Genomic DNA, 12,906 nt, shown 5'->3' on the forward strand with positions numbered 1-12,906 from the left:
GAGATCAGAGCAAAAGCCACTGAGCTAGGACAAGAGAGGATAAGGTTTAAGAAGCATTTGATTATCTGGCTATAGCATGTTATTAGCACAGCTGCAGAAACTGCTAAACTGCTGAAACAGATAAAGTCAAGCATGAGACCCATGAGGAGGGTAAGTCAGAGCATTGCTTGCTAATGCTTACTTAAGAACCAGGAGACAACACGAGGCAGAAAGAGGCTCTGGGTCAGCATACAAGCCAAGGACAGGAGAGGATACTTCCCATAGCCCTTTGACTGTGAGATCTCAGGCTCCTGTAGGAGTGACTGTTTGTGGTGGAAGGAGCGCTGGACTGAGCATCAGGAGACCTGAATATGAGTCATGATTCTGCTGCTCATGATCCATGTGACCTTAGGGAAGTCACTTAACTTCTCTGGAGTTCAAAGTAAGTGAATTAGCAAAACTCTTTCAGCTTTGGAATTCTAATTCTAAAATCAATGTATTTCAAGCAGTGTCTGTTTGCCTTCCTTACCCTCAAAATGGAATTTATTTCAAAAGTATGTGGTACAGGCACTAAAAAATATTTCCTTCTGTTCCCCCATAATTCCCTTCAAAGCCCATCTAGAACATGATATTTTATAAATCCCTTTGAAAACCAATGAGGTTTTTTTTTGTTTGTTTGTTTAATATGCCTGTGTAAAGATCAACTCATTGTAGCAATGAAATTAAGTATATTTTGGAAAGTAAAAAGGGCTATTAAAACTATACATGAGTTCATTTCAATTAAACTCCAAAAGTATCAAGGCACACTAAAAAACAAAGAGAGAAGGGTTCACTTTGAGCTCGGTGGCATGCAACGTCTGACATCATTTAATCATCACAGCAACATGACAGGTAAGTCTTAACCCTCTCTTACAAATAGGAAAATAGAGACTCCAAGATGATCAATAATTTGGTCAAGGACATAGAGTTAAAGGCAGAATTGAGATTCAGAGTTCTGGATCCAAGTCCAGAGCATTCTACCTGATCACAGCTGCATCTAAGACCTAGTGCAGCAAATGCACTGTGATGAGTTGAGGAGGAGAGTGTGGAAGCTCCAAGAATCCTACCTTATTGCTTCTACAGAACCTGTGGCTCCATGGAAGGGAGAGACATCCAGAAGCACTTGGGAGCAGAGATAAGACCTTGAGATCTGATAAGGACCTACCAACTCTCACACCATGCCAGGGTCAGAAGCCTCAACTTGACTTTTGGCCCTGGCCAAAGAAATTCCCTGGGCCTCCTTTTGCAGTAGAGAGTTGCACACAGCTCCATCCCACTCAAGCATTTTTCAGGTCTAGACACAGGCAAAAGTCCCCCTCAGAAGAGAGAAACATGAAAAAGGAGACATATTTGTTTGATAATCAAGTGGTCAGGTGACACAATTCCAGTGGCGTAGCTGGTAGGAGAACCTCTCTTTCCCTGGGGTGGGCGGAGAAAGCTGTTAGGCTGGCCTTGCCCCTTGACCACAGCAGCTGCTATGATCACATGGGACCATCTTTGATGTAACCACTGCCTCTAATTTACCCATTCTCAGAGGGATGCTTGAATAGAAACTCCTGCCCTTCGGCTCCTCAAAGCCAGTTATTCAAGAATGAAAGGGAGGGACTCCCCTGGTGGTCCAGTGCTAAAGACTCTGCCTTGCAATGCAGTGGATGAGGTTTCAATCCCTGATCAAGGAACTAAGATCCCACATGACTCAGGGCAACTTAGCCTGCTCACTGCAACTACTGAGCCCATGCGGTACAACTAGAGAGAAGTCCACGTGTGGCATGAAGTACTTGCCTGCTTCAACCAAGATCTGACACAGATAAAAAGCAAATAAATAAATATTAAACTATTTTTTTTTTAAAGAATGAAAGGGAAAAGTATCATTTAGTGGGAGCTTATATGACATCAGCTATGAATTTCATATGAGTCCACAGCGGGACATGACTGCTGAATGAAGCTAACAAAACTGAGTTGGCACCTGAACGAATGCCACTCACCTGGCTGCTGGGCTACTCTTGTGTAGGTACCACATTTTTCATCTTTTATTACTAGGATATCAACTAGAAGACGTTCAGAGCTCAAGGGTCTTTGTTTAATACCAAGGCCAAACCTGATCTTAATTGCCAAAGAGTCATCAAATGTGGGAAATGATGTATACAACCTCCCTTTGTTGCAGTGGTGTAGGTAAGCCAGAATACCTGCATTTGAGTCCCAGATCTAGTCATTATTGGCTGTGAAATCTGGGGAGAATTGGGTTATCCACTCTGGACCTCCTTCTCTTCACATACAAGTGGGGAGAGTAAAATGCCCACCTCGTGGGCTAGTTATGAGGATCAATTACACTAATGTCTCTAAATAGTTCATTCCTGTCAAATGCCAAGTAAATATTATTTATTATTATAAACACCTTATCTTTGAAAAGATTTTTTTCCTTTCTGAGCTATGAATTATTGAGCCATGTCATGATAGATTTCTAGTGATTGACACCATATAAAACAAGACCTGGGAGAAGCTGGCTATGAGAAATACCCCACTTAGTTGTACCCACTTAGTGATGAATGCCAGAGCTCACTGGGCAGAATCTTTCCCTGGCAGGTAAGAACAGTCAAACTGCTCTCTCGAGTTAATAGGCCTCACCAACCTTCCCTGTCTTTGCCAGCCCTGCATTCCTAGAAAGAGTGTAGCTAAATCTGCAGATCTTGCTTTTAATCAAATGTTTCATTTCAGGGAGCCATCGTGGTTTACATGCTCTAAGACAGACCATGGACTCTGTTAGTGGACCATTTTCCTACATTCTCAGAATATGCACAAATCACTACATCCAAGTGAAAAAACTGGAAACCAGACTTACAAATCCTGCACAGTGTTCACAGAAGGTTGGCTTGAGATAGGTCATCTCCTGAAAATTATGGATAAATCCTGGTCCCATTTTACAGTGTAGTTGGGACTTAGCTCTCAGGAAGTAAGCCATCATTTCATCCTTACTGATTAGGCCATCCCTGTGAAGAGAACCAAGAACAGAGGGCTCTTTAAACACATGTCGCTCAGCAGTCACCACACTTAAATCACTCACCTCCTAAACCTTTGTACCAAAGCAGGAATGTTCACTATCCTGCTCACATGTTCACATCCGAAAGGAGAGGACCTCAAAGGACAACTTTCAGTGCCAAAGGCTTTCTTAGTAAACAGAACATGTGTGTGGAGGGGGTGTGGGGCGGGGTGACTTGTGCACTGTAGCACAGAAAGTCTTCTTCATTACCAATAGTAGCTTCCAGAAGAACATCTCCTTTCTAGCCTTTGCCTCATAATAGGGTTTGCAAGAATCTTGTTGCTGGAGAAAGGCAGAAAACCATGATAACTGAACCCACCATTCTCAGATTTTTCCACCTGATGTTGTCCAGATCACTACCATTGGTAACCTTTTCATTCGTGTCTTATTGGCACACAGACCATTCACTAGAGTGATTCTCCCAGATCTTCTTCACACAGAACCTCTGGTTCCACCTACCACTGCAGACGCTGACTCCTTGTTTACCAAAAGACCCCATCAAATTCATTGACATAGGTGAACGTCATGTTGCCTTCTCACTACATCAGCGTGTGTTGAAGATCACACCTTTCTGTGCCAATTCAGAATCCCTTTATCTCTCATCTGTCCTTTCTTGGGGTCATTCTCCCACCTCCACCTCCTTGCCGACTCCCACTCTCCAGGACACTACTCCTTTTAAGTTCTGCTCCATCTTGTCAGCCACTCATTCTTTTGTTTACAAATACACTCAGGACGTCTCCTCCTTAAAAAGGTCTTTCCTTACTCCTGCCTCCATTCCAACACTTGTCTTCTTTTTTACTCCTGAAGTTGTCCTCTCACTCCTGAAGTTTTTTGGAGGAGTATTCAATAGACATTTTTTCCATTTCCTTCAATTACTCTTTTCCTCCAAATAATCAGGTTTCTAATTCACCATTCTACTGAAGCTGTCACAGTAACATTCTCAGTGGCCTATTCTCATTCCTTGAACTTGCTGACCTCCTGGCAGCACATGTCATGGGGACAGGATTCCCCGCTTTTGACATCCCTTCTCCATGCTCTCCGGTGATTCCATGTAGCCATGGCTCCCTTCTGCCTCTTCTGCTCCTCCTTCTCTAGCTCTTCTGAAGGATCCATGTCTTTCAGCTTCTGCACGTGGGAAGAGGAGTCCCTGAAGCCCCATTCCCAGGCCCCATGCTCATGTTCCTCTAAGTTTTCCTATCAGAGGGACTTCCCGGATGGTCCAGTGGTTAAGGCTCTGTGCTGGCTCTGCAGGGGGTGTGGATTCAATCTTTGGTCTGAGAACGAGATCCCACATGCGGTGCAGTGGGGCCAAAGATAAGAATTTTTTTAATTAAAATAATAAACTTTCCCATCAGAATGTGCTCACACTCCTGGGACTCCAGCTCACACCACTGGACTGAAGACCTGACAATCTATGTCTCCTGCCCTGACTGTTCTCTTGAATCTTGGTGCCATATCTTCAACAACCTGCTAGAATCTTCTCCTGGATGGTCCATTTTCCTCTCAAAATCAACTATCTAAGCATGTCTGGCAAGAAATCATGTAGGGATACTTTAAACCTTCATTTTCAGCGAAGATCATTCTATTTTTAGGAAAAACTATATGTATTTACTGGGACAGACTCAGTTCCATTTAAAGAATGGCAGAGCAAGAAAATGAAGACTGGAAAGTGATTTTAAGTTCATATTCTACATACATGTTACTGACAGAAACAGAGAGGAAGTAGGTAGTTAGCAGATAATTTAAATTTGATTTCATAAGAGAACTTTATGTTTCTAATAATTTATTTTAAAAGTATATAAGTATTTTTAAAGTATTTTTCTGATTTAGTTATATAGTGAAGATAGATTAAGGTTTTAAGATGTTTATGATAAATTACCAAGGCTTTCCTTGTGCTGAATTATTTACAGGTTTAACTTTTTAAAAATTTCTCACATCAACACAAATATTAGAGGATTTTAATATGATAGAATTTGGATATTTAGACAATATAAAATCCAACATTTCATTACAGATGATTTTTAAACTAGGAACTAATTTCACATAATTAAAAATGAAGTGATAATATTATTAATGTCGGAGTTTCTTGCCATTTTTTTTTAAATTAATGATCCAGGTTTTAGCCACTAAAGTTACTTAATCTCTCATAAATCGTTTGAAGCTAAAGAGAAACATATTTTTCCTTTGTTTCTCAAGACAGCATTTGAGCTAGCAAAGAAATAAACAAAGCATGGACACTTTCTGGCTATCTGTACCTGTCACCTGCAGCTGAACACCAGAAGTAATCTAAAAAAAAAAATCTTACTTACTTGATGATTTTTAAGATTACTCCCTGGTCCAGTGATGATGAAGACTCTACTAACCTAGACCTAACTATAATTAGCCTCTATTCTTTTTTTGATGGAGGTTTTGGGTGATGATAGTTCATCTGCTAAGTAGTAGCAGTAATATGTGAAATGGAGATCTCAGCTAATTTGCAAGTGAACTTCTACTTAATACTAACTTGTGATTCCATCCAACCAGTCATGTTCATGGACACCAAGAAAAAAATCAGCAAAAAGTTAGACACATCTCATCAAATCACTAGGATCAATGCTTTCAGGATATAAATTAGAGATAGAGTTCTCTGCTCTCCTTTGATAGTAATTTTCTGCTTCAGGACAGCTGCATTATAATATAACAAAATTAAACTTACTGGTCTTTGTCGAGCACACAGAAGGAATCCAAGAAGGGAAAATTGGCAGCTATACTTTCAAAGTCTTCTTGGGAGATATATCCATCATGGTCATGGTCGTAGTTCCTAAACACAGACTGCAAAGGAAAGACAAATGTTTATTGAATTACTACTTATGAGGCAGCCTCTGAACTTGTTATCGGGAAAGCATAATTAGCATATTACTTTTTCTATCAGTGAGCTTGAAATCTAGTGGGAGATAACAAAATTGAGAAGCCTTTATGGTATAATGAGATAAGTTCAGTGCTGAAGATAAAGGCAGAATGCTATGAAGGGAGGTGGGGAGGGAATTTTTAAAATATTTCCTGAAGAAAGCAAGGTCTAAACCGAGACCTCTGGGTTGAGTAAGAGTGAGGCTGGTGAATTTACAAATACCAACATCATGACAATAGAAAGTGAAACTTTAAATGTTAAATTATCTCAAAAATCAAAGTATACATGTAATGCAATTCCAATAAAAATCCAAGTGGGAATTTGTTTTAAATGAACAAGTTAATTATAAAGTTCTGATAGAAGTAACATGTTGAAAATAGCCTAAAATTGTTAAAGATGAGGAGTAATGACCTCAGGCAAGGGAAACAAAAGCAAAAACAAACAACTGGGACTATATCACACTAAAAAGCTTTTGCACAGGGAAGGAAATGTCAACAAAATGAAAAGGCCACCTACTGAATAGGAGAAGGTATTTGCAAATGATACATCTTAAAAGGGGATAATATTCAAAACATACAAAGAACTGACCAAAAAAAAATTTTTTTAAGGCGGAGGACCTGAATAGACATTTTTCTAAAGAAGATTTACAGATGGTCAACAGACATATGAAAAAATGCTCAATATCACTCATGGCTCATCTCAGGGAAATGCAAATAAAAACCACAATGAGATACCACCTCACACCTGTCAGAGTGGCTATTATCAAAAAGACAACAAACAACAACTGTTGTTGAGGATGTGGAGAAAAGGGAACCCTCATGTGCTGTTTTGGTGGGATTATAAAATGGTGTAGCCACTATGAAAACAGTAAGGAGGTTCCTCAAAAAATTAAAAATAGAACTATCATACAATCCATCAATTCCTTTTCATGTATTTTTTCCAAAGAAAACAAAAGTATTTGTTTTTGAAAAGATGTATACATCCCTGTGTCCATTCCAGCATTATTTACAATAACCAATATATGGAAGCAATCTAAGTGTCTATTGAGAGATGAATGAATAAGGAAGATGTGACCTATGAATAAACTGGAATAGATTCAGCCATAAAAAATGGATGCAACCTTGCCATTATTTGACAACATGGAAAGACTTTAGAATATTATGCTAAGTGGAATAAGTCAGGCAGAGAAAGTCAAATATCATATGATTTCACTTATATGTAGGATTCAAAAACAAATGAACAAAATAAAACAGAAACAGACTCATAGATACAGAGAACAAACAGGTGGTTGCCAGAGGTGAGGGGAGTGGGAGGATGAAAGCATAGGCAAGAGAAATTAAGAGGCGAAAACTTCCAGTTGCAAATGACATGGGATGGAAAGCACAGCTTGGGGAATACGGTCAATAATATTTTAATATCACTGTATTGTGACAGTTGGTAACCAGACTTATTATGGCGATCATTTTATAATGTGTAGAAATGTCAAATACCTAGAACACCTAAAAGGTCAATCATACTTCAAATTAAAAAAAGGGTAGTAATGAGAGACAGTGTACCTTATCAGAAATCAAAGCTACATTAGCCAAAACAACATGGTATTATAACTTAGTAGAGACAGTACAGTCTAGAAACATATATATATACGTAAGAATTCAGAATTCTCAAACAAGGTTGCTCAAAGATATGTATATATGCGCGCACGTGTGTGTATGTATGGAGGGAGTGGAATAAAGTCATACAAGATCATCTACAAGTTATCAGTGATTATCTCTAGGCAGAAGAAATACCAAGACCTGAAAGTAAAACTTTCTACTTTCTGTGTTTTATGTAATGCATTAATATTCACAATGTTTCTGCCTTTTTTTTTTTTCTTTTGGCCTCACCACATGGCTTATGAGATTTTAATTCCCCAACCAGGCACTGAACCTGGGGCCAGTGAGAGTGCTGAGTCCTAACCACTGGACTTCCAATGGAATTCCCCTGGCTTTCCTTCTAATCAGAGAAAAATAAAAAAGAATTTTCTATTGCCCTCTTAAGATTTAAAAAAAATTTGTGAGTTCTCCCTGCAAACACATGTATGCACACACTTGACTTCGAGTCTAGCTGTAATGAATCTCTCTCTCTTTCCCTTGTGGTGACTATTATATTTTAGCTGTATTGCCTTAGGTTACAGGCTGCTTCAGGAGTACTTTGGGAAGTAGGCAATGTATAAATGAACAAATTACTTCATTAAAATATGACAGTCATTATAAGTTTATCCATAGATAACTGAACTATTTTTGTAAGTTTTACTTTCAATACTTATCCAAATCAAAACTACTTAAAACTTAACTATTACGGAGTGCTTACAACTTATCATTTAATACCCATATTTATACTGAGAGTATACTATTTTTTGTGGAATAAAACTCATGATGGAAATTCAAGTAAAACCCAGCCATTTATTTGATTAAATTAGTGGTACTTAACCTATCAAAACTGGGTCAACCTTCCCCCATGAAATTGGAATTAGAGAAAAGAGATAAAGTACTGAGGGGCAAAATAGACTCCTGCAGCAAAGAAGGCCTGTCTGCAGAGAATGCAGTGAACACTTAAGAGTAGGAGAGAGAATACCTCTTTTATCTCCTGATTCTAGACTTTCCTGAGCCACAGTTCCGTGTCCCTGGACCCTCTGCCGACTGTCCCTGGCTCCAGGTGGGGTCTGTCCCTACCACATCATCATATGGTCCCCACTGGACCTTCTGGCTTTCCCATCATCATCCCTCACCCTTTCCTCCCTTTCTGCCGCACATGCTCCATGAAACTTTTTTTTTTTTTAATTTCTATAAGCTTTTATTTAGTATTTATCGAGTGACTACAATATGCCAGGCATGTTCCTAGGTACTAGGGACATCTACTCTCAGGGAGCTCTGGAAGACAGGTAATAAAGTTGAGAATAAGGAAGTTACTATAATAATATTAGATACTAAAGATGGAGCAATGAGCAAAACAAAAACAAAATCCTTATCTTTATGAGCTCCCATTGCAGTACCTTATATTTGTTTGTTCATGTTATTCTGGCTCATTACAGGCAGTTTGTAATTTAGATTTCCCGACTAGAGTTTTCTGCTTTAACCAGCAGACTGAATTCCTTAATTCAATGATTTAGAGGTTAGGTTGCAACTTAAATTTTGTCCATTTTATCCTCTTTTTTTTAAAATTTTTTTTAAATTATTTTTTTAAATTCTTACATGCATTCCCAAACATGAATCCCCCTCCCTCCCCATAACATCTCTGTGGGTCATCCCCATGCACCAGCCCCAAGCATGCTGTATCCTGCGTCAGACATAGACTGGCAATTCAATTCTTACATGATAGTATACATGTTAGAATGCCATTCTCCCAAATCATCCCACCCTCTCCCTCTCCCTCTGAGTCCAAAAGTCCATTATACACAGCTGTGTCTTTTTTCCTGTCTTGCATACAGGGTTGTCATTGCCATCTTTCTAAATTCCATATATATGTGTTAGTATACTGTATTGGTGTTTTTCTTTCTGGCTTACTTCACTCTGTATAATCGGCTCCAGTTTCATCCATCTCATCAGAACTGATTCAAATGAATTCTTTTTAACGGCTGAGTAATACTCCATTGTGTATATGTACCAAAGCTTTCTTATCCATTCATCTGCTGATGGACATCTAGGTTGTTTCCATGTCCTGGCTATTATAAACAGTGTTGCGATGAACATTGGGGTACATGTGTCTCTTTCACTTCTGGTTTCCTCGGTGTGTATGCTGAGCAGTGGGATTGCTGGGTCATACGGTAGTTCTATTTGCAATTTTTTAAGGAATCTCCACACTGTTCTCTATAGTGGCTGTACTAGTTTGCATTCCCACCAACAGTGTAGGAGGGTTCCCTTTTCTCCACACCCTCTCCAGCATTTATTGCTTGCAGATTTTTGGATCGCAGCCATTCTGACTGGTGTGAAGTGGTACCTCATTGTGGTTTTGATTTGCATTTCTCTAATGATGAGTGATGTTGAGCATCTTTTCATGTGTTTGTTAGCCATCCGTATGTCTTCTTTGGAGAAATGTCTATTTAGTTCTTTGGCCCATTTTTTGATTGGGTCATTTATTTTTCTGGAATTGAGCTGCATAAGTTGCTTGTATATTTTTGAGATTAGTTGTTTGTCAGTTGCTTCATTTGCTATTATTTTCTCCCATTCAGAAGGCTGTCTTTTCACCTTGCTTATAGTTTCCTTTGTTGTGCAGAAGCTTTTAATTTTAATTAGATCCCATTTGTTTATTTTTGCTTTTATTTCCAGAATTCTGGGAGGTGGATCATAGAGGATCCTGCTGTGATTTATGTCTGAGAGTGTTTTGCCTATGTTCTCCTCTAGGAGTTTTATAGTTTCTGGTCTTACATTTAGATCTTTAATCCATTTTGAGTTTATTTTTGTGTGCGGTGTTAGAAAGTATCTAGTTTCATTCTTTTACAAGTGGTTGACCAGTTTTCCCAGCACCACTTGTTAAAGAGATTGTCTTTACACCATTGTATATTCTTGCCTCCTTTGTCAAAGATAAGGTGTCCATATGTGTGTGGATTTATCTCTGGGCTTTCTATTTTGTTTCATTGATCTATATCATGGTTTTGTGGATGAGCCAAGATGTAGAACATTCTTTTTCTGTAAACATTCTTTCCCAGCAAAGAGTACATTATATACCAAAGACTTGTTTCTACTGCACCTGAGGAGATACTGATCCTCAAAGGTAGATGAGTAATCAATAATCAGTTTCTAGCGCCTGAGAAAGGTGCTTGCCATCTTTTCCACATTGGTGCATCTACTCTTTTTTTTTACATGGAAAACTCTGACATCATCTTGCCCTTCATTAAGAGATGTTTCTGACCTAAAGCATTGTGCTGCTGTGTCACAGACCTCCAAACATACAATGCTGAAGAGACTATTTAACTTGCAGGATTTTCCTCCTAGCCTCAGGTAACCAATTTATCAAGCATTTTATTATGATCCACGTGGGTTGTTTCTTGTTTGTTTTCTGACTGCATTGGGTCTTCATTGTGGCACACGGACTTAGAAGCTACAGATCACATGGGTTTAACTGCCCTGCGGCCTGTGGGATATTAGTGCCCCCACCAGGGATCGAACCTGCATCCCCTGCATTGGAAGCGGATTCTTAACTGCTGGACCACCAGGAAAGTCCCCCCATGTGGATTTTTAGTGAGTAGATTCTAACCTTCAAACAGTCCTTTGGGTTGCAGGGACAATGACAAATATATCAAATGCCTGGGGAAGACAGGAGTTCTAAGTAGCCATGAGCATCTGGACAAGTGAGAACCCACAGAAAGAAAGGGGAAAGGGGGTCTTCCTGAGAGATTCTTCCCCCAGAAGCCATGGCCAGGCAGAGCTAAGTGTCTGTTGAATTTCTCCTACCTGCCAGAGGGCTGTCTTGATGGACTCCAGCTGATACCTAGGCTGGTACCAGAGAACATTCTGGAAAGAGAAAGGGGCCTCCTAGTGCTCACTTACCTCAACTAATTTCCTTATGTGCTTGTTGATGACTGTAGGATCTGGCTTTGGCATCACTCCTGAGGCCCACTCCAGGGGCACCACAGGCTTGGTGGGCGTCGTAGGGGAGGTAGGCTGCTGACAGAAGACACACATTAAAAAAATTTTTTTTTTTTAAATTGGAGTATGACTGCTGTAGAGTGTTGTGCTAGTTTCTGCTGTACAACAATGTTAATCAGCTATATGTGTACATATATCCCCTCCTTCTTGTGGCTCCCTCCCACCTTCCACCTTCCACCTTCAGCCTGCCCCTCTAGGTCATCACAGAGGATCAGGCTAAATTTCCTGTACTAGACAGAAGCTTCCCACTAGCTATCTATTTTACACATGGAAAACACACACATTTTTCAACTTTATCTGGGACTTTGAGCAATTTGGACCAGGGACACTGAGAAAGACATATAAGTTTTTCATGTTCATATCAGTAGAAATTTATATTTGTGTAGCACTTAAATGTTTTTAAAACAAACATCAGTGAAAACGTTAATGGAATATTTTGTCGGTAGAATCTAATCTGTAACCAAATACATATTTGGATAGTGCATTTTGTTTAGCAGGAGGCTAGATTGCATTATTTTAGGTGGGAAAAAACATTACTCATCCAGCTCATCCAAAAATCCTACCCAAGTTCCCTAAATAATACTAAAACACTGGTAAACATCTCTATAACACTCCATACAGTTTTAGGGGTTTTTTTGTATAATAGAAAGCCTATGAAACACCAGTTATCTTATTCTTTAATACTCAGTGCTAGTGATAAATTAGGCGTGTGCAGCAAGCAGGCAGCGGTGCACAGCCAAGTTTATGTCATCTTGCCAGCATCTCTCTCAATATGCTTAATCACTTCCTGATGGACTGAATAATCACTAGCTCCCCTGAGCCCTCTTCAGTGCAACTTGTTTTCTCCACAGGTGTTACTACGTTCTTGCGAGATATTTTCACTTAAGAATGTGAGAAGATGGTGGCAATAATGCATAACACGTTTATACAACACAAGCACAAAACACAGTCCTATCAGGAGACCAGCCAAGAGTGCTGTGCACGTTGTGTCCTCTCCCTTGGACTCTCACACAGTTAAATATTTTTTCTGGTGCCTACATACACACATGCATTAGCAGATTTTTTTTTTTAATTGGACACTGAGTTCGGAATAAACATTCTTGCAAGGGGAGTTGAGATGTAACTATATGGATTTACGCCTCTACTAATGTTGTGAGGTGGGTGTTTCTGATATCCCGTGGGCTACAAATAAAACAAAAAATATCTGCCATCTGAATATGGTCACCCTTTCACAGTCTCTCTCTCTCTCTCTCACACACACACACACACACACACACACACACACACACTCTCCCATCTCGGCTCTTTCGGTCAAGTCTTTCATCTTGTTGATATGACAA

The 12,906-nt window shown here is 39.5% G+C and overlaps 1 protein-coding gene across 1 annotated transcript in view; it reads right to left on the reverse strand.

Moving 5' to 3' along the window:
* RASGRP3 (RAS guanyl releasing protein 3) overlaps positions 1-12,906 on the reverse strand; it is a 116,978-nt gene that overhangs the window by 9,125 nt on the left and 94,947 nt on the right. Inside the window, exons 12-14 of the mRNA XM_068977086.1 lie at positions 11,468-11,581; positions 5,751-5,866; positions 2,858-3,005 (exon numbers count right to left, since the gene is read on the reverse strand). Coding sequence (XP_068833187.1) covers positions 2,858-3,005; positions 5,751-5,866; positions 11,468-11,581 — 378 coding nt within the window. The remainder of the gene's footprint in view (positions 1-2,857; positions 3,006-5,750; positions 5,867-11,467; positions 11,582-12,906) is intronic.

The sequence above is a fragment of the Capricornis sumatraensis genome, chromosome 1, assembly GCF_032405125.1.
Source record: "Capricornis sumatraensis isolate serow.1 chromosome 1, serow.2, whole genome shotgun sequence".
Taxonomy (NCBI): Eukaryota; Metazoa; Chordata; class Mammalia; order Artiodactyla; family Bovidae; genus Capricornis; species Capricornis sumatraensis.